Raw genomic sequence first — 25319 nt, forward strand, 5'->3', positions numbered from 1 at the left:
GGTGTGAAACCGATTACGTGGAGCTGCCGGCTCCTCGCTGCCAGCCGAAGCGGAGCTGTGTTTGCCAGGTTTTCGCCTCGACCCCAAAGCGTGGATCGGAGCGCGCGCTCGGAGCTGGACCTCGACGTCTACCATCTGCCTGGACCCTCCTCTGCCGTCCCAAACCATTCCTGCCATTCCATCCTTCTGTGTACGTGAGTTTGTTCTGTGTGTCTTGTCCTGGGGTATAAGTTAAGCCTGTTTAGTTAAGCTAGAGTTTCACTGTGTCCTTCTGGTCCGTCCCTCTTTCTGCCTTTATTTTATTATCCTTCTTTCTTCCTTGGTTATTTTTGGTCTTGTAAATAACAGTAATAAATTATATTTGTTCTTCCTACGTTTGTCTTCTTCTTCACATTCGGTCGCTTTAGTGATTTCCTTCATTGAATACCTGTGGCACGATTTGGCCAACGTTCAGGATCGGGTTAGTCTCTGCTAATGGCTCGAACGTCGGGTTGCTAACACCGCTCGGCAATTATAACATCTAAAACCGGGGTTCGAGCGGTACTTGTCTCCCTAGTCTGCGGAGGGACGGATAAAGGTATTCGGGATAAACCCTGGATCCATAACCTCTATCCGTTCCATCCCGCGGGAGAGCGTTACAAGTACCAGGACCGGGGAGACGGCCAGCTTAACAGGACAAGGGGCTAACCACCCCTTGCTAACGGGAGAGCCGTCCCCCGTATCCGTAACAATATATATATATATATATATATATATATATCTATATATATATATATATATATATATATATATATCTATATATATATATATTTTTATATATATATATATATATATATATATATATATATATATATATATATACATATATATATATATATATATATATATATATATATATATATATATACATATATATATATATATATATATATATATGACTAGCCTATATGTCCGCCCTAAGCAACATATATATACATACAGTCACGTGAAAAAGTAAGTACACCCCATGTAAAGTTTTGACTTTTTCATCATATTTCAACATACAGCTATTTGATCTTCATTTAAACAATATTGTTAGAGAAAGGAGATATAATATAGCAAATATCATGAAACATTTACATTTTGTCATCTATTGTATAATTTAAATAAACATAAATGCAAATTTCGCACGTGGAAAAAGTAAGTACACCCTTGGCTCCAATAGGTCGAATTGCCCCCTTTGGCAGAAACAACCTCAAGGAGGCGTTTCTTATAACTGTCGACCAGTCTCTGCCATCGACTGGAAGAAATTTCTGCCCACTCCTCCATGCAGAATTCTTTCAGCTGTGCGATGTTTGAGGGGTTTCTTGCATGCACAGCTCGTTTCAAATCCCCCCACAACATCTCGATGGGATTTAGATCCGTGGCTTAGCGGTTGGGGTGCCGGCTTGGGATTCTAGGATCCTGGGTTCGACTCCCGGTCAATTGCTGAATTAATGCCAGGGGGGTTGACTCAAATCAACCGGCAAATTGACTGGCAAATTGAGTGCCAGTTCACTGGTAATTCCCTGTGTCGCAAGAGGCGACTAATAGGGTTGGCGGCAGGAAGGGCATCCGGCTGTAAAACATTGCTTCAAAAAAGGGGACCATGGTCCCCAAAAAAGGCCAACCACTGCTCTGTGGGGAAAAATGGCCTCTAAAGGTGGTTCTTTGACTTGGTCATTCCAGAACCCTCCATTTCTTTCTTTTCAGCCATTCCTTGGTGGATTTACTGGTATGTTTAGGGTCATTGTCATGTTGCAAGGTCCACCTTCGGTTGAGCTTCAACTTTCTGACAGATGGCCTCACATTATCCTCAAGCACCCTCTGGTACAATGAAGAATTCATAGTGGATTCTATGATGGTGAGCTGCCCAGGCCCTGATGCAGGAAAGCTGCCCCAAACTATAATATTTCCACCACCATGCTTTACAGTTGGTATCAGGTTCTTGTGGTCAAATGCTGTCTTTGGTTTTCGCAAAACATGTCTGCTGGTACTGTGGTCAAATAGCTCTATCTTTGACTCATCTGTCCAGAGCACATTGTTCCAGAAGTGCCGGTCTTTGCCTAGGTGTTCATTGGTAAACTTTAGTCTTGCCCTGATGTTCTTTCTGGACAGCAAAGGTTTCCTCCTGGCACACCTCCCATGTACATCAAATTTGTGCAGCCTCTTTCTAATGGTAGACTCGTGCACTTTGACATCAACAGTGGCAAGAGCTACCTGTAGGTCCCGTGATGACATTCTGGGGTTCTTCGAGACTTCTTTCAGCATCTTGCGGTCTGCTCTCGGGCTGAACTTGCTGGGGCGGCCTGGCCCGAACAAGTTGGCAGTTGTTTGGTATCTTCTCCACTTGTAGATGATCTTCCGGACAGTCGAATGATTGATTTCAAATTGTTTGGAGATCTTTTTATATCCCTTCCCAGACTAATAGGCATCTACAACCTTCTTTCTGAAGACCTCAGAGAGCTCTTTTGATCGAGGCATGGTGACGCCGCACACTTCAACAACAAAGAGCAAACCAAATTAAATGTCCGAGGTTTTAATAAGACAGGTTCCTCCAAGATCCTCTCTAACGATGTTCTAATCATTTGCACCTGAGCTGGTGCACCTGATTCTAATTTTAGGTATTTCAAGTAGTGATAAATGTAGGGGTGTACTTACTTCTTATCCGAATGCAATCGGATAAGAGGAAACCAGAAAGAACAGGGCAATTTATTAACAATTTACAAGAAGGAGAAGAGGAAACGAAAGAAATGTACAGGATAGGAAGAGGAAGAAGAAGCACATAGGGCAGCCTTAAACAGTCTTATTCTTAATACCCCAGGACAAACGGGCCCGTCTCACATACACACTCACACGGGGATTGTAGATGGTTGATGGTCACCAGCGCGTCCAGGCTCCAGCCCGGCTCCGGTCCAGGCTCCGGTCCAATGGATGAAACCCGGCAGGCAGCTCCGCGTGTAGTGGAACGTGAACGGACTTATATAACGGAGGGAAGGCTGGTGTCCTAGCGGCGTATATAATAATTGCACACTCGTGCCAAACGCCCCCTCTCTCCAATGTCCTGCTTTAGCACAAGGTTCCAACAAGAGTCCTTTCACAAGCGCGCTTCCAACAAGCTCTTTCAACACCAATGCTTCTCATAAGTTCTTCTTAATGCGCATTTCCAACCAGTCCTTATACTCGCGAGTTCTCTGGGTAAGTTCTCCAAATGTGCTCTCTGGTAGTAAGTCCTCTTTCACGAGCGCTGCCGTATAAGTCCTCTCAAGTCCTTTCACAAGCCACCCTTCCAACAAGTCCTGTGAAAGGGCTTTGCGTTCGCGCTTTTATAATTCAAGCAGCGATCGCTCCGCCAGCCCAAAAGCCACGCCTGTCGGCGATGTCACTTCAGCCCTGGTTGGCTGGTGCTTGCTTACCGGCCCCGCCTTTGACGGCTGGGTGACGTGGCCACACCTTCTTCCTGGCGCTCCGCCCCCTTTTTCCGGGCCTCACCTCATGGCTTATGGTGGTGTTGAGCAAGCTCATGGGCAGCTAAGGCTGCGGCTGCTGGCCGAGGAGCATACCAATTGGGAGGGGCCCTGGGGCACAGACAGGAGGGCGTGCTTAATGGCGTCGCTTGGAGAGGGAGGCTGTCAAAATGAATGGATGGGGACCTACTCCTTATTTGATTGACACCGCAGATTCGACTATTGGAAACATGGCCTTATCTATACACATACTAATGAAATAACTGAAGTCCTATGGTGACCTACGTGTTGCTTGTGGCCTACCTATGGGGTGCAACCTTTAACCCTTTAATGATGTAATATTTGCAAGTGTGGATTCTCAAAACCGCATCAATATATATATATATATATATATATTGTTATATTGTTATATATACTCAGAGGCAAAAGTTATTGTGACATGGAATTTTTTCATTGGTAATCTTGTGAATGAATTTTTGGATTTGAACCAGAGAAAGAGTGTGTTAAAATGGTCGAAGAAACGCAACCAAGCAGTTGTTGTTCGAATTGCACGAAATTTGCAAGAAGCATGACATATTCGAGAAAAATAGCCAGCAATGTTCACTTTAAAAGGCCAGACAACCAGACGCTTATCATTTCCACTCAATGCAGTCTTAAGAAGTGCAGAAGTCAGAAAAACACCTCTATTCATCGTTCTGGAACAAGTTCGACATGCCACGCCTTGGGGAAAATGACAGATGGAGAGCTATAGGTGTGCTTCAGTCTGGTACCTCGCAGCGTGTTGTTGCTCGTCGATTCAACGTCCATAGAAACACCATTTGGCACAGCTTCACCGAGCTGACGGTAGGACACGTGTCTACAGGTGCACAGATGAAAGTTACATCAGGCCATGTGTTCTGGAAGGGGATCGTTTTGGAGGTGGGGGCGTTATGATCTGGGGTGGGATAACAGCTGCAGCAAGAACGCCAATGATTGTGATTGAGGGGAACTTGAATGCTGTGAGGTACCCAGACGAGATTTTGCAAATGGCCGCTTTACCGTTTTTGCAACAGAACGGCCCTAGAGTGACGTTTCAACACAATAACGCCAGACCACACGTTGCTCGAGTTGTACAGCAGTATCTTAATCAGAACAATGTTAATGTGTTACCCTGGCCTGCAAGATCCCCTGATTTGTCACCCATTGAACACGTCTGGGATGAAATGGAGCGACGTTTACGACATCATCCGAATCCTCCAAAAACGCTGCAGGAACTCCGCCAAATCCTTCCTCGGATATGGAATGATCTTCCCAAGGACTTTCATCGACGTTTAGTGGCCTCAATGAGGCGGAGGTGCCAGGCCTGCATCAATGCACAAGGTGGACACACTCGCTACTGACTGTGTGAACTTGCTTGTGAACCCCCTCTTGTGTTGTGGCTCATTTGCATATGCCAGGTGCACTGTTCTTATGGACTGTTGATCGTTCCCATACCTTGAAACATTTGTCTTTCCATGTAATAACATTTCATCCGTGGCAGTAAAAATTTAACACTGATTCTGTTTGTTGTTTGTGTGTCACAATAACTTTTGCCTTTGAGAATATATATATATATATATATATATATATATATATATATATATATATATATATATATATATATATATATATATATATATATATTGTTATATATATTGTTATATATATTGTTATATATATTGTTATATATATATATATATAATAATAATAATAATGCATTTATTTTATATAGCGCTTTTCAGGAAGCCCAAAGACGCTTTGACAGAGTGCAAAACATAATGCATAGCAAAACATAAAGACAATTGCAAAAAAAAAGAAGAATCAATAGGGAAATATTCAAAGCACAAAGGAGGGAGAAGGAGAGGAGATAGTCAGGGGTTAGATGCTGTGGGTTAAATGTTGAATGCAGTGTTGAACAGGTGGGTCTTGAGTGATGTTTTGAATGTGGTGAGTGAGGAGGAGTCTCTGATGGTGTGAGGTAGCGAGTTCCAGAGGGTGGGAGCAGCGATGGAGAAGGCCCTGTCCCCCCAGGATCTAAATTTGGTCCGGATGGGGGGGGGTCAGGAGGTTGGTACCAGCAGAGCGGAGGTTGCGGGTGGGAGTGTGTCTGGAGAGGAGGTCAGCCAGGTAGGATGGGGCCAGGTTATGGAGGGCTTTGTAGGTCAAGAGGAGGATTTTGTACTGGATTCTCTGGGAGATGGGGAGCCAGTGAAGCTTGTAAAGGACGGGGGTGATGTGGTCACGGGTCCGGGAATGGGTGAGTAGACGGGCAGCGGAGTTCTGAATGTATTGGAGTTTATTGGTGATTGTTGAGGGTGAACCATAAAGGAGGCTATTGCAGTAGTCCAGACGGGAAGTGATGAAGGCGTGGATGAGGGTTTCTGCAGCCACGGAGGAGAGGGATGGACGGAGACGGGCGATGTTTTTCAGGTGAAAGAAGGCTGTCTTTGTGATCTGTTTAGTGTATTTGTCGAAGGAGAGGGTTTGGTCAAAGATGATGCCAAGATTCCGGATGTGAGGGGAGGTGGATACTGGGAAACCGTCGATGTTGAGGGCAAAGTTATGGGTGGACTTGGTGAGCGTTTTTGGGCCAATGATGATTATTTCAGATTTATCACAGTTAAGTTTGAGGAAGTTGATTTGAAGCCAGGATTTTATTTCAGTGATGCAGTTTGTCAGGATAGAGTGGGTGGCGGTGGAGATGGACTTGGTGGAGATGAAAAGCTGGATGTCATCGGCGAAGCAGTGGAATTGGAGACCATGACGGCGGATTAAGTGACCGAGGGGGGACAGGTAAAGGATGAAGAGGAGGGGGCCAAGAACTGAACCTTGGGGGACACCTTGGGGGAGGGGAGCAGTGGGGGATTTGCAGTTATTGATGGAGATGAACTGACGTCTGTCAGAGAGGTATGATTTAATCCAAGAGAGGGCAGTGCCGGTAATGTTAAAGGTGGTTTCAAGTCGGGTGAGGAGGATGGTGTGATCGATGGTGTCAAAGGCGGCGCTGAGGTCGAGGAGGATGAGAATGTTGAGGTTGCCAGCGTCAGAGGAGAGGAGAAGGTCGTTGGTGATTTTGAGGAGAGCAGTTTCAGTACTGTGGTTGGAGCGGAATCCGGATTGGAATGTTTCATACAGGTTATTGGCAGAGAGGTGATGTTTGAGTTGAGTGGCTACAGCGCGTTCCAAAACCTTTGACAGAAAGGGTAGGTTGGAGATGGGTCTGAAGTTATTTAGGGTGTCAGGGTTTAGTCCAGGTTTTTTCAGAATGGGGGTAACAGCAGCAATTTTGAGGGATGGTGGGACGATGCCTGTAGACAGGGAGGAGTTTATTGTTGCAATGATAAGTGGAGAGAGAGCAGGAAGGGAGGCCTTGACAAAGCTGGAGGGGATGAGGTCAAGAGTGCAGGTGGCAGTTTTCATTCCGATGAGGAGTTCAGAGAGGTCAGTAGGGGAGACTGGGGAGAATTGAGACAGGGGATGGCAGGATAAGGGGGGGCAGGTGGTTTGAGGGGGAGCGGGTGCGGCGGTGGTCAAGCTGTTGTAGATGTTTTCAATTTTGCGTTGGAAGAATGAAAGGAAGTCAAAAGGATTGTATATATTGTTATATATATATATATATATATATATATATATATATATATATATATATATATATATATATATATATATATATTGTTATGGATATGAGGATTGTATTTTTTTTATTGTGTGTTTTATTAACATGGCTTTATTCTGGACCCTCCTTACTCCAGTGTTGTATAAAGGTCAAAGGGCGTCCCATAATTAGTCCATAAAGCATACACGTCAGCCAATCATAGATTTCCCCCTGGTTGATAGTTATATCTTTATTATGTGTATTAGGGTAAGGCCTTGTCTTCCATTAAGATGACACTCCATTGCACTGCATTAAATAAGAGTAGATCCCCTTTCATTCACATTCCCCTTTCATCATTGCCAAGCCTCGATTGCCAATTATATCCCCTCCAAAACCACCATTAAACATGTGCTCGGGTCGGGGAAGAAAGGCGGGTCCCCACCTCGTCATAGAGGGGAGGAGTGAGTCAGCCCCACTCAACCAACCACGAACAAGGGGTTGGACTTTTTTTTTTTTTCTTTTTTTTTTTGTATACTGAATCGAGGCTCGTGAAAGAGCTGACATTTACTTCACAAACAAATCAACCAGACAAACAAAATATATAAAAAGAGGGAGCGGAAGACAAGAGAATGGGAAGCACACAAACACGAGAGCACACAACATTTGAGAGCAGGGAGATGTGTGGGAGGGAGAGGGCTCGGGGGGAGGAGGCGTGGGAAGGGGTGGGGGGTGGGGGGTGGGAGAAGTATAAAACACAAGGACACCAAGGACTTCCAGGTCAGAAGTTGGTATTTCAAAAAGTGGAATTGGGGTGAAATTATCGGGGATAGAAAAGATAAAGGTTTTGGAAAGGGGAAGATAAGAGATGGTGGTACTTGGAGAGGGTGTGGAGAGAAACATCAAGGAGGTTCGCGAAGGTTGAGGGGCGGGGCCTATATAACCCGCCGCGGGACGCTCCCCAAGCAGATGAGCTTTGACAAGAGAAGATAAGAGATCATCCAGGGAAGCACAACGCCTGCTATTCGTCGCCTTGCTCGCCAAAGTTGGACCAAGCAAGGGAGTTGGGCAAGAAGCAAGCACGTTGTTCAGTTGTGTGGTTGAGTCAGACGAGTCCTGGCAAAGCGCGCGACGTCCACCGCAGCAGCAGCAGACACAGCAGCAGCAGCGGCGGCCACAGCAGCAACAACAGCAGTTTGGGGCCTTGACGGCAGTTTTGAGGAAACGGCACCGCCGATCGTGCTGCAGTACCCTTGGACCTTCCTCTCCCTCCAGCCATCCATCTCCCGCCAGTCCTATCATCATTCCCCGCGTGAGTCTGTCCTTGTTTGTTCTGTCCCTGGGTTAATTAAGACTGCATAGATAAGCTAGCGATTTTCACTGTGTCCTTCTGGTCCGTCCCTCTGTCTATTTTATTTTATTATCCTTCCTTCTCCTTGGTTTTTTTGAGCCTGTACATAGTAAATAAATTATATTCATATTTCCAACCTTTTTGTCTTCTTCTTCTTCACATCCGTGTCGCCTTAGTCTTTTCCCTATTGAATATCTGTGGCGCGATCCGGCCAACGTTCAGGAATCGGGTTAGTCGGGGTAACTGTACGGCCGCGGTGCCATCCGCTCGGCAAACCAACATCCTTATCCGCGGTCCGTAACAATTGGTGTCAGGAGTGGGATACGAGGCCCGAACCAAATTTTTAAAACATCCAAAAAAAAAAAAATTTGGTCAAAATTTGGGGCGGCCGAAATTTGGTTTGTTTTAAAGAAAAACCCGAATTTTGAAATCGTGCCATGGATAGTCAAGGCAATCGGATGCCGGTGGGGGAACTAGAGGAGGGGTTATGGGTAACCCAGGATCAGAGGGAAGAAATGGAGGAGGGCAATGAGGAGGTGGTTGAGGAGGTTTCAGGCGCGCAAGATGGCTACTCGCGTACGAGGTTGCGGGCGCGCAAAATGGCGCCTCGCACATGGCTACGGCGGCCGCGCCCGCTGCACAAGTGGGAGGGATTGACATGCAGGCCCTCATTGCGCAGCTGCAAGCAGCTGTGCAGATGAGTATGGGAAACCAAATTGAAGGTTTGGAAAACAGAATGGGGGAACGGCTAGAAGCTAAATTTGAGGGGTTAGACAAGAAATTTGAGGGGTTAGACAAGAAATTTGAGGGGTTAGACAATGGGATAGAAGGGGTGAAACATGGGTTAACGGGGGTGAAAAATAGAATGGCTGCCCAGGAGAATCAGATAGAGGGGGTGAAAAATGGGTTCGAGGGGTTGGAAAACAAGATGGAAAACAAATTGCGGGAAATAGGGGAGCAATCCGCCCGAGAAATTAAACAAATGGGAGAGCAGATAGAGGAGGTGAAAATCGGGGTAGAAACCAAATTGGATGCTCAGAGGGATGAATTGGGACAGATGAGGGTGGCATCTACAAAAGAGAGGTGAGGAATAATACGGCGAGGTTACAGGGGGGCATAGAGGACCTGACGCAGGAGGTGGAACAGCTGACGGTGGGACAGACGGAGTTAGTGGAGCAGGTACAAAGGAACACTGCGGTACTAGGAGGGTTAAAAGCGACACAGAAAGACATTAAAAATGAATTAATAGCGACACAGAAGGAATGTCAGATGGTACGTGAGGGACTGACAACGAGGTTGGACGAGGTGACAGAAGTAATGGAGACGAAGGACCGGGAGGTGAGGACGCACATAGAAACGGTCAAGGTAGCGTTACAGGACGAGATAGAGGAGACGCACCGGGAAATAAAAGAGGTGAAGCAAAAGTTAAAGGAGGTGGAAGAGGGGGTGAGTGAAATTAAGAAGAGACGGACAGAAACTAAGAGAGAAATACAGGAGGAGGTGATGGAATATGTTCAAGGTCGGTGCTCAAATCGTGATGTTGTGCTCATAACCAAATAAAGAGTTTGCAGGTGGTGAAGGAGGTGCGGAGACGAGGTGCCAAGGTGAGTGGCGATATACGAGGAAATGTATATGATGTGAGGGGAGCTTCAGTCGGCTTTGGGGTTGATTTTGATCCGGGTGTTCGTGAGAGGCCGTTGGTGAAGTGTGCGACAGGTACGGTGTGCGTAAGAGGAGGTGTGCGAGAATGTCCGACTCTGGGGTGTGTGAGGAAAAAGTGCGCGCCGAGGAGTGAGTGTGCTGTCGAGAGTGAGTCGGTCGTAGCGCGTGTGCGAGGGAGCACATGGAAGCGCGTAGTGGGGAGTGTTACAGAGGATGTAACGAGAGAGTGTACACCTGTGGTGAGTGTTACGGAGGGAGTAACGAGAGAGTGTGCGCAAGAGGATGCGCGAGAAAGGTGTGTAACAGAGGAGTGCATGAGGAAAGAGTGCGCTGTCAAAAGTAAGGGTGAGTGCGCGACCGAGTGTGGAGGTGAGAGTAGTAAGAGTGACACGGAGCGTGAGTTGGTTGTGGCAGGTGAGAGAGGATGTACACCTGGAATGGAAGGATGCACACCTGGAATGGAAGAACGTGTGTGGGAATGCACACTTGAGTTAGTAGTGAGGCACGTGGTTGGGTGTGCAAGTGAGAGCACACCTGTGATTGTCACAGAGGAGGTGACCGAGGAGGGGGCGCGAAGAGGTGTGTTGGTGAGGTGTGCGAACGACAAGTGTGTGCAAAAGTGTGCAGTGGTCAGGTGTGTGACAAAGTCTGTGAGCGAAAGAACGAGTGCAATAACGAAGTACGCGGGGTGTACGGGTGGCGTTGGAGCACCGAGCTCGGTGAGGGTGAAAGGGGTAGCGTATGCGTGTGAGCATGCAGGTGAAGCATCGACGGTAACCGGGTTAGCGGTTAGAACGACGTTTAGCCGAAGCGGGCCTTCGGTGCGCGCCGGGCAGCTTCGCGTGCCGCGAGGACCAGCGGGGATCCGAACCACGGCGGTTTCGAAAGAACCGCCGTACGGGATCAACGCCGGGCCGCGCTTTGAACGGCCGCGTCCATGCTCCACTAGGCGGAGCGGGCAGCCCGATAGGAAGGGTCGTCATGGCGACCCCTTTTTGTTGAGGCGTTCCGGCAGGTCGAGATCGGGGCATTGGACGGCTCTGTGCCGAGATGGTGCGTGGGATCTCGGCCCGGGTAAGCGTCCTTCCCTGCACCGAATGCCGGATGCCGGACGTATCCAGCCGCCGGCACCAAGCAACCCGCATTCATTGCTCGGCCGTGCGAAGCCGGGCTGTATAAGTGAATTGGCGCACCGAGAGGCTCTAGTGAGTAGACGTGATGACGAGGATAGTGTTTTGGCCCCGAAATTAGAAGAACTAAATTTGAGGATTGGCAGTAAGGATTGGCAGACGATTGGCAGATGATTGGCAAATTTTTGATTTGTTGAATTTGGACGAGCAAAATTTATAGTGACAGATACCCGATGTGGTGGGATGGCCAATCCACCATCCCTCACAGCGGGGGCAAAGGAGCACTAGATTTATGGGGTTGGCAGTGAAAACTAGCCCGGGAGGGTTTGGATAATGTGTAGGGACCTAGAAGATGACCTTAGGTAACGTTAAGATTAGGTAGTGACAATGATACCTGTAGTGGGGATGCAGGTAGATTAGAGTGGATGATAATGACGTGGTATGTGCTTAGTTTAAAGGGAAGACGGGGAGCACTAAGTTAGCAGGGCAACAGGTAGTTTAGATGATGCCGTGTGAGTGTTGGAGGTGTATAGAAGTGTATTGTGAAAAGTGTGTAAGGAACAGGTGTGATTGCACAGGTGTGCAACTGGACAGGTGGATGGAGCAGTGTATGAGTGAGTGATGGTGATGTGTATTGTGTTGACCAAATGGTCCAGGGAGGAAGGAGGGTGCAGGTGGCACCATGTGTGATTGCACAGGTGTGCAACGACAGGTGTATGGAGAATGGTTGTGTGGAATACATGGAGTGTGGAATATATGGAGTATTGGAATGGATGGTCGTGGAGTGAGTATGGTGGAAACTATGGAGTGGAGTGGATGGTGCGAAGGTGTGAATGGGGGAAGGATGGACCCCCATCACGAATACCCGGGGCGGGTAGTGTAAGTGTTAGGTAGAGGGTACAGGTAAATTGTGGTTGGATATTGGCAGCTGTGGTGCGGGTAGTTGCACAGGAGTGTAGTGATGGGTGCATTAGTGTTGTGGAAATGGCTGGGCGTGTAGCCTGTTAGTGTGTGTAGTTGGTTTGGGCACTCCACCACTATGAGGATGTCGGCCAGGTGAGGCCGCAGGTGGGCTCTGGGAGCCAGTAGAGTTGTTGTGGATGGGGCCCGAGGATCCGGAGGACGGACCCGGGTCGCCCAGTGCCAGAGGGCACCGAGGGGTGACAGAGCCAGGAGGGGCCTTCCCCAGTTAGATAGGTTAGGTAAGGAGCAGGTAAGCTCGGAGGCAACTACAGTGGTGGAGGTGTGCAGGTGGGTAGACCTGCTGGGAGAGCTGCACCACCCAGCCCAGAAATTGTGCAAGGGCACAGGGAGATGAATCGGGAGAGTGAGACCCCAAATTGAGAAGCACCACAGTTTGGTCAATGGGAATTGGTTTTTAGAACCCATAGAGTAAGATTGCCAATGGATTGGCAGGGAAAGACCCCGGGTAGTGTAAAGTGTGTTAAAGTCATTTAGAAAGTAGTTAGGATGGAAATCTCCTCGCACCATCTGCATCCACTCACCTGAGATGACGTACCTCCACACCATGCCAGGTGGTTTTTTATTATTTTTATGATGCAAATGTTTGGAATGTGAGACGCATCATGACATGGGTGTGACATTGTGCTTGATGTTCCATCTCTTCCTCCTTATGAGGATTGATGATGAATTGGGTGATGGCAAATTTTGGTTAGAGGGATTGTGGGAACGAATTTGGTGTAGGAGAAATATGGGGGAGACGTGACAGTAGTGACGAATTTGTAAATGTGTAGATTTTTGTACATATGGGGTAAGGGCAAGGGTAGTGTAGGTGACAGGGGGGGTGACGTACGGTAGGGACGAGCTTTCTCACTTCGCTCTCCGTACGCACTTCGCCTTGCATTGCCTTATTGATGTGTACCCTTGTGACCTTACCCCTCGCTCATCTGTCTTTCCCCCCTTTGTCTCCCACATGAGGACCTGTGCGCCACTGGGCGCCGAGGGGAGCGTGCGTGCGTCCGCCATTGTGCGCCCGGAACTCCCAGAACCAGCTGTCTGCATCGATGCACCACATTATGGACCACATGTCTGTGGCCGAGCACCACTTATGGACCCCATGGGTTGGGGCATGGCCCCTCTGCTGGAACCGGCCATGAAGGCCCGAGATCTTGCTGGCGGACCTTGGCCACAGGGCACCGATGCCCCACAGGTGAACCACACTAGTCGGCCCTGTGGGCCATAAATAAATAACAATGGACACGTTGGGTGCATTTTATTTTAATACAAATAGGCCGCCAGCAAAGGAAGATGACAACATCTGGAAGATAGTAATAGCCAGCAGAGGGAGCCGAAGAGCAAGAGACCACCAGCAGGGTTAGGGGTTTGTTTGTTGTTTTTATTTTGTTGAACAAAGATGACTGTGCACCGATTGGTGCTTGAGGGTGTGTTGGTGCGTTGTGGGTGCTTCATGGTGCGTCGATGCAGAGCAGACTGTCTCCCCCCAGAAAGAACAATCACAGGTCCTGGGTTAGTTTTTGTAAATAAAGTAACGTCATTGTAAATAATGCTCCCCACCGTCAGTGTATAGTTTGAAGACCATTCCGCAATTCGGTTAGCTGTGGGCGTGAGTCTGTTAGGTAGGGTGTAATGGAGCAGCGGGACATATTTATTTATGTTTTAAAACTGTCGCACTCAGGGTCAGGTTAAAAGTAGAGGGAACTACACCTACGTGTCACATTAAGTTAAAGTTATAGGCCCGGGATGTGCCTAAGGCTGCTGGGCCATAGAAGTTCACGGTTCACGTTTCACGGTTCACGGTTCACGCGTGTAAAGAAAAGTGGACAAACGTAGTATGACTTGCTCTGGGCCATAGAACGCCTTTCATGTTTCACGTTTCACGTGTCACGTTTCACGCGTGAAAGGCGGAATGAACATGCACACTTTTTCTATGCGTGAACACGGAGATCTCGGTCGACCTGATTATTTTTAGACTGACATCCGGGCAAAACTTCCGAAACAAAATGGACGACTACCGAGAACAGTTGATCGAGTTAGTGAGAGCAAGGCCCCTGCTGTGGGATCCGCGTGTGGCGGATTACAAAGACAAGGATCAGAAGGCACAAGTTTGGGAGAACTTGAATGGGCGTCTGAATTCACCGACAGGTTAAGGTTTATTGTTTTCGGGTGTGTGCGCGTGTGTGGTTGTTTAATTGTGTGTGTGTGTGTGTGTGTGTGTCAATGTGTGTGTGTGTGTATGTGTGTTTGTGTGTGTGTCAGTGTGTGTGTGTGTGAGAGAGAGAAAGAGAGAGAGAGAGAGAGAGAGACAGACAGACATACAGAGTGAATGAGACAGTGATAGAGACAGAGTGAGAAGTTGGAAACGTGTAAAGATTTATAATCCAAATTCGCTATTAGCAACACAAAAACCTGTACTACTTGTCTTTTCATTGTGTTTTCATTGATGTCATTTGCAATGACATTTTGGAATAATGTGTTCCTGTTGCTAGTGATCATTCTTCCCTGGGGGCCATAGAACATGTAAAGATTGATATTTAATTTTGTTCTGACTGCACTACAAAATACAATATTAGTTGACATTTCAGTCTGTATTAATTGATCTCATTTACAAGTACATTTTGTAGGCCTACGTGTGAACAGGTGAACAGCCAAGCGTGAAATCCTATGGCCCAGGGTCCGATTGTTCACGTGAACGTGAAACGTGAAACGTGAACCGTGAACTTCTATGGCCCAGCAGCCTAAGAGGAGGAGGGTGCAGTGTTATGGATATGAGGATTGTATTTTTTTTTATTGTGTGTTTTATTAACATGGCTTTATTCTGGACCCTCCTTACTCCAGTGTTGTATAAAGGTCAAAGGGCGTCCCATAATTAGTCCATAAAGCATACACGTCAGCCAATCATAGATTTCCCCCTGGTTGATAGTTATATCTTTATTATGTGTATTAGGGTAAGGCCTTGTCTTCCATTAAGATGACACTCCATTGCACTGCATTAAATAAGAGTAGATCCCCTTTCATTCACATTCCCCTTTCATCATTGCCAAGCCTCGATTGCCAATTATATCCCCTCCAAAACCACCATTAAACATGTGCTCGGGTCGGGGAAGAAAGGCGGGTCCCCACCTCGTCATAGAGGGGAGGAGTGAGTCAGCCCCACTCAACCAACCACGAACAAGGGGTTGGACTTGGAGAGGGTGTGGAGAGAAACATCAAGGAGGTTCGCGAAGGTTGAGGGGCGGGGCCTATATAACCCGCCACGGGACGCTCCCCAAGCAGATGAGCTTTGACAAGAGAAGATAAGAGATCATCCAGGGAAGCACAACGCCTGCTATTTGTCGCCTTGCTCGCCAAAGTTGGACCAAGCAAGGGAGTTGGGCAAGAAGCAAGTACGTTGTTCAGTTGTGTGGTTGAGTCAGACGAGTCCTGGCAAAGCGCTCGACGTCCACCGCAGCAGCAGCAGACACAGCAGCAGCAGCGGCGGCCACAGCAGCAACAACAGCAGTTTGGGGCCTTGACGGCAGTTTTGAGGAAACGGCACCGCCGATCGTGCTGCAGTACCCTTGGACCTTCCTCTCCCTCCAGCCATCCATCTCCCGCCAGTCCTATCATCATTCCCCACGTGAGTCTGTCCTTGTTTGTTCTGTCCCTGGGTTAATTAAGACTGCATAGATAAGCTAGCGATTTTCACTGTGTCCTTCTGGTCCGTCCCTCTGTCTATTTTATTTTATTATCCTTCTCCTTGGTTTTTTTGAGCCTGTACATAGTAAATAAATTATATTCGTATTTCCAACCTTTTTGTCTTCTTCTTATTCACATCCGTGTCGCCTTAGTCTTTTCCCTATTGAATATCTGTGGCGCGATCCGGCCAACGTTCAGGAATCGGGTTAGTCGGGGTAACTGTACGGCCGCGGTGCCATCCGCTCAGCAAACCAACATCCTTATCCGCGGTCCGTAACAATATATATATATATATATATATATATATATATATATATATATATATATATATATATATATATATATACAGTGGTACCTCGGCTTACGAGTTTAATCCGTTCCGTGACGGAGCTCGTAAGCCAAATCGCTCGTAAGTCAAAGCAAATTTTCCCATTCAAATGCATTGAAATGCTATTAATCCGTTCCAGCCTCAAAAAAAAAACACCAATTTTTTTTGTTAGGTGCTTTTAAATAACAAAAATGTACTTTATAAATAACAAATAATGTATAAACAAGCACGACCTCGTATATACTGTACATAATACAAGAGAATGTAAAGAAATAAACTGGACCTCTATCCATGAAGATATGGAGAAGTTGTTGTTTGTGTGGTTGAAGGAGAAGCAGCTCGCAGGAGATACCGTGACCGAGAGCATCATGTGTTTGAAAAGATTGAAACTCGGATATCGAGCACGGACCACGAGGTGTTTTTTCTTTTTTCTTAATCTCGGTTTCAGTGAACTTTTGCTCTGTGCTCACGTGTACTGTACCTGTACCTGTAATGGTACGTCAGAGGATGGCACCTGTTGTCATCATATTAAGTGCAAGATGTTCTGCATCGTAAGTTGGTACACCGTGGTCTTTCGGCGGTGTTTAAGCCGGCCGTCTTGGCTTCTGTCACCATTGGCATTGAGTCTTTCGATGTAGGTAGGTCGTTGTGTGCCGGTGCCTTGGCCGAATTCCTTCATTGCTGCATTGTTAGCTCACCTGGTTTTTTATACCACATCTTTGGTTATCGGACCAGCGAATGACGTCATCTCCAAAGTATGGCTTATTCTCACTTGTCTTGGACGATCTTCTACTTCTAGCCTTCCACCGTGCATTTGGTGTCCACTGTACTTACTGTACAGTGCCTGGTAAAATTGATGTAATGGGTTTTTGACCGTCAACGCCATGAACCGTCATGAACCGTCAACGCCATGAACCGCTAACACTCAAAAGCCCATTTATCGCGCCTTATAAAGCAAAACGCAAACCGAAAGCCATGCCTCTCAAGCGAGGCGTGCTTCCGTGGTCACGTGATCCACAGGTGTAGCTCATTATACCCGCACGCGCGACACGCTTTGGCGGTCACGTGACCAGCCACTCTGGAGGCGGGGATCCCCGCCGATGACGTCACCGGCTGGAGCAAGGAGATTCCTCGCTAATGTATTTCGACGATTGCGTGTTTTATATCCAAGCAGAGATGCTTTCACGGCAAGATAACCACGTGACCGGAACCGGAAGCCACAACCGGAAAATTCAAAAAAATAAATTTTTTGAGCTCGTACATCGGATCTCGGCTCGTATCCCAAAGCAACAAACCGCCCGAGCGACGGCTCGTATCCCGAAAAACTCGTACGTTGGGGCACTCGTAAGCCGAGGTACCACTGTATATATATATATATATATATATATATATATATATATATATATATATATATATATATATATATATATACGTATATATATATATACATACATACATACATACATACATACATACATACATACATATATATATATATATATATATATATATATATATATATATTGTGAGAAACCACCGGTGAAACCACCTGTTCTCACCCAGATTTGGTGCCCCGCCCACCGCGTGACGTGGCCTCCTTGGAGCCTCACGCGATCGGGAGGCGATTCGGCACGTGATTGGTGGAGGGGTCAGAGAGCGCGGTCGCCATCTTATGCGACGCACACGGCTCGAAGGCTCCGAGTGGGAAATATCATAAAAGGGTTTTCCTTGAAGCCTCCGGACAGCCGAGTTGGGCTGGTCGAATACCGTTCTGTATTTTACGAGCGAGTAACTCCAGAAGAGAACGAGTGATTCCCGGCTTCGTGTTGGAGCTACTGGCCGACCGTTCCTGGCGGCCTTGTGCGGTATTCCATCCTGGTATCCTCCGAGTCCCGGAGCCCGTCGATTGGAGCCGCGAGTGATCTTACCTGCGTCCTGTTGGAGCGTCTGTTGCCGACAGTTCCTGCCGGCTTGTGCAGCATATTCCCTTTTGTTACCTTTCATGGTTTTTGTGATCGAGCCAATAAATAATCGTGCCTTACCCCTAGAAGGCCGATTAAAACACAATTGTGTTTATTGCGTCTCTTTTGGTTCACTACGTGGATTACTTGAAGCCCGGACATTTACGTCCGTATTCCGTGCTGGGATACATTCCACAGACGGGATCGCGACAAATGGGTTGCTCGTCCTAGGATCATTCAAGTAAGAGCCATTCGATTGAGACGGGAATTCTGCAGTGGACGACATCTTCTGGCATCTGTTCATCGCCTTCTCACCAGCGGACGCCGTCTTGGAGGAACTTTCTCGCCGTAGGACGCTGTCTTGGGCAGAGAAGTGAATAGCCTCGGATCCCTCCAAACAACCGACAAAGAATAAGCGAATAGCCTCGGATCCCTCCAAACAACCGAAAAAAAAAAGAAAAAAAAACGTGAGTATTTGTACGTGGTATTTTTCTCATTGGCAATTTGATGTGCGGGTGATATTGCGTAGTTGTGTCGTATTTCCCCAACAGAGCGTTGTGTTTGAGCGTTGTGTTTGAGGTTGTGTTTTGTGCCTGGTCGTATGATAACTCGTAGCCAAGCTATGTCGACCAGGGAAGTGAGAGTTCAACCTGATCATGTTGACAGTCACGTGGGTGGCGAGGTGAGCGACGCAAGCAGCCTTGACCCGGTCACTCAACCCGAGATGTTAGGAAGCGATCCCATCATGACTAAATGCATGCGTTCGCCCTTCTGGACCGGGCTGACTCCGGTTCAACAACTTGACATGTATAACAGGGAGAATGACAGGGCAGAGGCAGAGCGTGCGGCAGCAGCAGAGAGAGAGCGTGCAGCAGCAGAGGGAGAGCGTGCGGCAGCAGAGAGAGAGCATGCGGCAGCAGAGAGAGAGCGTGCGGCAGCAGCAGAGGGAGAGCGTGCGGCAGCAGCGAGAGAGCATGCGGCAGCAGAGAGAGAGCGTGCGGCGGCAGCAGAGAGAGAGCATGCGGCAGCAGAAGCTGAACGCGTCAGAGAGCATGAGTTGCGAATGTTGACTGAACGACTGCGGGCAGAGGGGTCTGCTGCAAGAGTCCCGGAAACTGTTCATGTTCGTTTGCCGGACTGGACGGGAGACACGAAGCCAGAAGCGTATCTGGAGATGGCGGAGAAGTTGTTGGCTGCCGGTGGCATTGATGAGAGCTTGTGGGTCGGCCATCTTGTGAGCCATCTATCTGAGAAGGCGAGGGAGGTATATGCGAGGATGGCAACCGAGGACGCAAACAAATACAGGGCATTGAAGGCCGAGATTTTGAACGCCTATGCGGTGTCCGCGTGTATTTATAGGAGAAATTTTTTCAGCTGGACTCGTCAGTCCAGTCAAACCTATGAGGAACATTCGCGGGCCTTGTTGGAACAGCTGCAGAGATGGTTCAAGGGGAGCAAGGTGGAGTTACCTCAAGCGGTTGCGGAACTCCTGGTGCGTTACCGTATCGATCAACAGCTTCCGCCTGACTTAGCATTGTTTCTTGTCGACAAAGACACTGTTTCCTTGGCAGACTGCGTCAACCTTATTGATAAACATGTTTTGGCGTGCAAAATGCTGCAAGTCACGCAGTCGCGTCGTAAGACGGAGGAGTCTGCGATCAAGACCGCCCCCCGTCTGCCCGGCGGCTGGATCGAGGGGAGGGGTTCTCCGATGCCCTCCACTGGTGGCGGTCGCGAGCCGCAGACCAGGGCAGGGCCCTGGTGCGATTTCTGCAAACGCGTGGGGCACGGTGAAAACCGCTGCTTCTCTAATCCCGCTAGTCCGGCCTACCGAGGCAACCCTCCTGTTAAGTCGGAGGGAGATCAGTGGAGCTCATCCGCCGGGCCCTCGCACACGACGGTGGCATCGGTGACCGAGGTCACTGCCACCGAGGCTAATTCCATTCATCCACTGTACCAGGATTATTCAGGGACAGCCTTAGTGGGTGGGCCTGATTCGATGCTGAAGTTTGAGGCCCAATACCTTCGGGATACTGGGGCGACACGGTGTGTTCTCCGGGCGGGGGTAGTTCCGGCCTCTCAGATGCGTTATACCGGCGAGTATACCCTCCTTCGGGGCATTGACCGGGTTCTTGGCCGGTATCCCCTTGCCCTCCTCGAGGTCCGGAGTGACATTTTTAAGGGTCCAGTGACCTGTGTGGTGGTACCCTACTACCCGATACCCGGGGTCTCCTTGCTGATTGGCAATGATGCCATGGCCAGGGAGGAGTCATTGACTCTGACCTGTGGGGGGGTCACTAGATCCCAGAGTAAACAGGCGGAGAGAGTGGCGGAGTCAGACATATCTTCACTCTGGCCCGAGGAGCCTAGCGCCTCGACTCCAGTTCCCGACGGTGACGTTGCGTCAGCTGAAGTCCACCCGAGCCTCCCGTCAAGCCACCCTCAGGTGCCGTGCTCCTCAGGGACCGCTCCCGCCATGTCGCGATTCAGCAGGAACGCTAATGCTAAGGTATATGTGGGAAACCTGGGCAATGGAGCAGCGAAAGCCGAGCTAGGGAGGGTCTTCGAACATTACGGACCACTCCGCAACGTATGGGTTGCTCGAAACCCACCTGGATTTGCAGTTGTTGAGTTTGAAGAGCCACGAGATGCTGAAGATTCGGTCAGAGCCCTTGATGGAAGGTTAATTTGCGGATCGCGTGTGTGCGTCGAGATGTCGAATGGCATGTCGCGGCGGCCTCGTTTCAGACGCCCTTTGGTCCGCAGGCCTTTCGACCCGAACGATCGATGTTACCAGTGCGGTGAAAGGGGTCATTACGCATATGACTGTTGTTCTCGACACCGGAGGAGTACCCGCCGCTCTAGGTCTCGGCCCGTTTCCTTCCTGTCAACGCTTCCCCCAACTTGAGTTTGGCCCCCTTGCCTCTCTATTGTGCTTTGTGTGAAGTGTAACTCTTGTAGGGTAGATATTAATGTGGTGTATGGTGTTAAAATTTGTGTGTGAAAAAAAACAAAACCAAACTGGTTCATTGTTAACCTGTTAATGCCTGTTAATTGCCTGTGCGTTAATAATTGCGTTATTGTTGCGCTATTGCGTTGCGTTGTATTGTTGCGTTGTTGCGTTATTGTTGTTAATAAGTGTTAATAATTGTTAATTGCGTTAATTGCCTGTTAGCGATTACCGCCATCATCTTGCCATGTGATTTGCACCTACTACAAATACTGGTTTTAAAAACGCCGTCTATTCGACGGGGTTTTTACTTAGGGGGGGAGGACTGTGAGAAACCACCGGTGAAACCACCTGTTCTCACCCAGATTTGGTGCCCCGCCCACCGCGTGACGTGGCCTCCTTGGAGCCTCACGCGATCGGGAGGCGATTCGGCACGTGATTGGTGGAGGGGTCAGAGAGCGCGGTCGCCATCTTATGCGACGCACACGGCTCGAAGGCTCCGAGTGGGAAATATCATAAAAGGGTTTTCCTTGAAGCCTCCGGACAGCCGAGTTGGGCTGGTCGAATACCGTTCTGTATTTTACGAGCGAGTAACTCCAGAAGAGAACGAGTGATTCCCGGCTTCGTGTTGGAGCTACTGGCCGACCGTTCCTGGCGGCCTTGTGCGGTATTCCATCCTGGTATCCTCCGAGTCCCGGAGCCCGTCGATTGGAGCCGCGAGTGATCTTACCTGCGTCCTGTTGGAGCGTCTGTTGCCGACAGTTCCTGCCGGCTTGTGCAGCATATTCCCTTTTGTTACCTTTCATGGTTTTTGTGATCGAGCCAATAAATAATCGTGCCTTACCCCTAGAAGGCCGATTAAAACACAATTGTGTTTATTGCGTCTCTTTTGGTTCACTACGTGGATTACTTGAAGCCCGGACATTTACGTCCGTATTCCGTGCTGGGATACATTCCACAGACGGGATCGCGACAATATATATATATATATTTTGTCATTGACCATTCTCAGAAATTCCATCTTTGTAATCAAGTTTCATTGGTCCTTTTTAGTGAGCAGTTCTTGGTTTCTGTTCATGATTGCATTGTTAACCCTAATACAAGTGGCTGATTGTTTCCAAACAAGTACCACAGAGGCAGCATGTTGACCCCATTCTGCCTGCACATGAATATATCGACTGCAATTTTTCAGTGCTGGACTCACAGTGCTCGAGATAGCTTGTAATCTGGAGCTTCCGCGGAGTGGAGCTGCATGGCAAGAGCTGAGGAGAGGATTGCTGCCCACTGACTTTATATCAGGTGTAATAAATAATGATGCCCCTTTTTTTTTTGTCTATTACTTGCAAAATCGAAGATTTTTTTCAAGTATATTGGTCGGTTGCATTTGTTATTCTGTCTGCATTTGTTTCTTTACTTGGCAAAAAAAAATAATAATAAATTTTTTGCAAGTATGTTTGTCTTGTTTGTCACCGGCCTACCGGTCACAATTCTAAACCGATCGTCACAAAACTTCACTAAGCTATATAGGTCGTCCCAATTGAGAAGCCTCTTGATTTTGAGGTCAAATGTCATCTGGAGGTCAAATTTCTAAAATCGCCATTTTAAATCCGATTGTCTTGAAAATTGAATACCATTTGTATATTGTCACTAAATTGGAAAATGAACTATTTTGTGGTCAAAAGGTCAAAGGTCAACTCAAGGTCAAACTTCCAAAATCATCATTTTTCATCTGAAAAATCGTCTTTTCATCCGATTGACTTGAAAATTGAACAGCATTTGTATAGCGCCTCACTGAATTGGGAAACCAACTATTTTTAATGTCAAAAGGTCAAACTTCTAAAATCATCATTTTTCATCTGAAAAATCGTCTTTTCATCCGATTGACTTGAAAATTGAACAGCATTTGTATAGCGCCTCACTGAATTGGGAAACCAACTATTTTTAATGTCAAAAGGTCAAACTTCTAAAATCACCATTTTTCATCTGAAAAATCGTCACTTTTCATCCTATTGACCCGAGCTTTGATCAATATCGTATATTTTGATCTTTATGAAATGGACAATTTGCTGGATCAATTGCAACCTTTTTTTCGGGGGGAGGGGTCCAACTTTGAAATGAGTCCAACTTTAAAAGTGTCAAACTTTGAAATGTGGTTTGCCCAAGAAAGGTCGTGGCTGATAGTCGGATCCAGGAGTTTGAGCAACTGAACATCCTCAAGAGGATCGTTAAGAGAGTTGTAGATGGGATCAGGGAGGATTGAACCTCCTTTTGTTCAACCTCTGCTTTCATATCCTCTCAATTTTGATATATTTTTCCTGTCTTTAATTGGTTTCCTGTTTCAACTTCCCTCTAACACACCCAACCCTCTTTTTGCAGATCTTTCACCGAGTTTACTGTCTGTTTTACGCTCCATGCTTGAACCAAATCCTGGGCTGCGACCCTCTGCCACTAGCATCCTGAATTTGGCTGCTGTGCGAAGAGTCTCGTTTTGGAGGGATCTTCATTGTAACGTGAACCGTACAGCACATCGTGCTCTTACTTTCTTCCAGGTTTATTCATTAGCTCTCTATTTAATTTGTCTCCTTTAACTTTCAACTTTACCCGCATCATTTTCATGTCCATGCTGTATTTATCATTTTGAATTACATGTTTTACTTACACTATGCTAATGTCTTCTTCACCCCAGATCATCTTGTCTCTGCTGCTATCTCTCTGGTGTTACATCACCCAGCCACTCAGGAGGACCACGTATTGTGAACTGTCACCCTCCCAGGCCTCTCAAACTCACACTCCTACAATGGGCGATCTCCCTCCGCCATTCAGCTTCACCTCCTCTCCTCCTCTTCCTCCTCTTCCTGCACCTCTTCGTTTACCGATGTTTCACATGAACTTTATACAGACTGATGATGTGTTTGAGGAACAATACATTATAACGCCCCCTATCTGGTGAGGAAGCATACACATGAATGGGGCAGAGTTGAAGAATTGAGAACTCGGAATGAAAACAAATAAATTAATAGTAATGGAGGGAGAGTCTAAGTATTGGTTAGGCATCTGTTTACTGCAGGTTTCATCTCTTACCTTAACCCTCTTCCCTCCCTTCCACCCCAACATCCCAGCCCTTTCAGAATGGATTCTAACTCTGAATCCTCTGTGACTTCTACTCCGCGGCAGCATTCTCCAGGAATACAATTTCCTCTGCACAGGTAACCATTAACGTTCTTCATTCCATTTTATTTCCACTTTGGTTATATGTTTTAATTTAAAATCTTCCTCCAATGTCCCCACTTTGTTTTTCAGTCCATATCCATCTTCCAGTCCCAATGTATCTCTCATAAGGTCGTCAATGCTTGCTGACGGGGAAGATGACAGGCAGAGACCCCATAATTGCCTGCAACTTGAACCAACAAACCTCTTGGGTAGTTTTCAAGAAGCTGTGGCTCTTAATTAACATTTGAGATTGTGCAAGAGTTTTATTTGCTTTTAAACTGAGTTTTGATAAAATAGAGTTTTTATTGGTGCTGTTACTTGGTAAAGCAATGTAATATTTACGTTGTTTGTCGTTATTTATGGTGTAGCTTTGAATAAAATCCAAAAATTATCAGTTTTTATCCAATCTCTTCCTTAATGTTTTTTATTTTTCTTCAATAGGTCGCACACCGAAGCTGCTTTGCATAAACTTAGATTTGATGCAATTCATCATTTTACTACCTCCTCCATTGTGTTTTTTTTAATGTTTGTTTGTTTTGTGAAGTGTTAAATTACATTTATAAGCACCATCTTCACCATGAGCTCTTCAATTTTCATAGTCCATAAAGAATGCTCTGATTGGTCAGTTAAGTAAAGCACCAATGCAATAAGATCTGTGATTGGTCTACTAAGTTATACTAGTGAGGTACCCGTGCTACGCACAGGTGGGAGGCCAGAAGCAAACAGACAATGCAGAAACAGCGAATGCTAAAGCATGAAACCAATAAATTCCACATTCCTGTAGCACCTTCAGTCGCACGTCAGACATGGACAGCAAGTTCATGAAGGACTTCCATGAAAAACATACCCGTTGACAAACAAACGGGTACGTTTGTTCCATACCCAGTCAATGGCGAATCTGCATATGGCGATCCGCGAATTGCACGCTTATAACATAAAACCCTCATGGCATTTCGTCATTCACTTGAACTCGATA

The 25319-nt window shown here is 47.3% G+C and overlaps 1 protein-coding gene across 4 annotated transcripts in view; it reads left to right on the forward strand.

Moving 5' to 3' along the window:
• Nucleotides 1-24737, forward strand: part of PKMYT1 (protein kinase, membrane associated tyrosine/threonine 1) — a 169077-nt gene extending 144340 nt beyond the window's left edge. For all 4 annotated transcript variants that reach the window (XM_078774582.1, XM_078774583.1, XM_078774584.1 and 1 more), the window contains 5 exons: nucleotides 22326-22432; nucleotides 23510-23682; nucleotides 23820-24079; nucleotides 24253-24339; nucleotides 24434-24737. In XM_078774582.1, coding sequence (XP_078630708.1) covers nucleotides 22326-22432; nucleotides 23510-23682; nucleotides 23820-24079; nucleotides 24253-24339; nucleotides 24434-24584 — 778 coding nt within the window. In that variant the 3' untranslated portion in view covers nucleotides 24585-24737. The remainder of the gene's footprint in view (nucleotides 1-22325; nucleotides 22433-23509; nucleotides 23683-23819; nucleotides 24080-24252; nucleotides 24340-24433) is intronic.
• The last annotated feature ends 582 nt before the right edge of the window (nucleotides 24738-25319 follow it).

Source organism: Myxine glutinosa, chromosome 3 (genome assembly GCF_964187855.1).
Source record: "Myxine glutinosa chromosome 3, kmMyxGlut1.1, whole genome shotgun sequence".
NCBI classification, from domain to species: Eukaryota; Metazoa; Chordata; class Myxini; order Myxiniformes; family Myxinidae; genus Myxine; species Myxine glutinosa.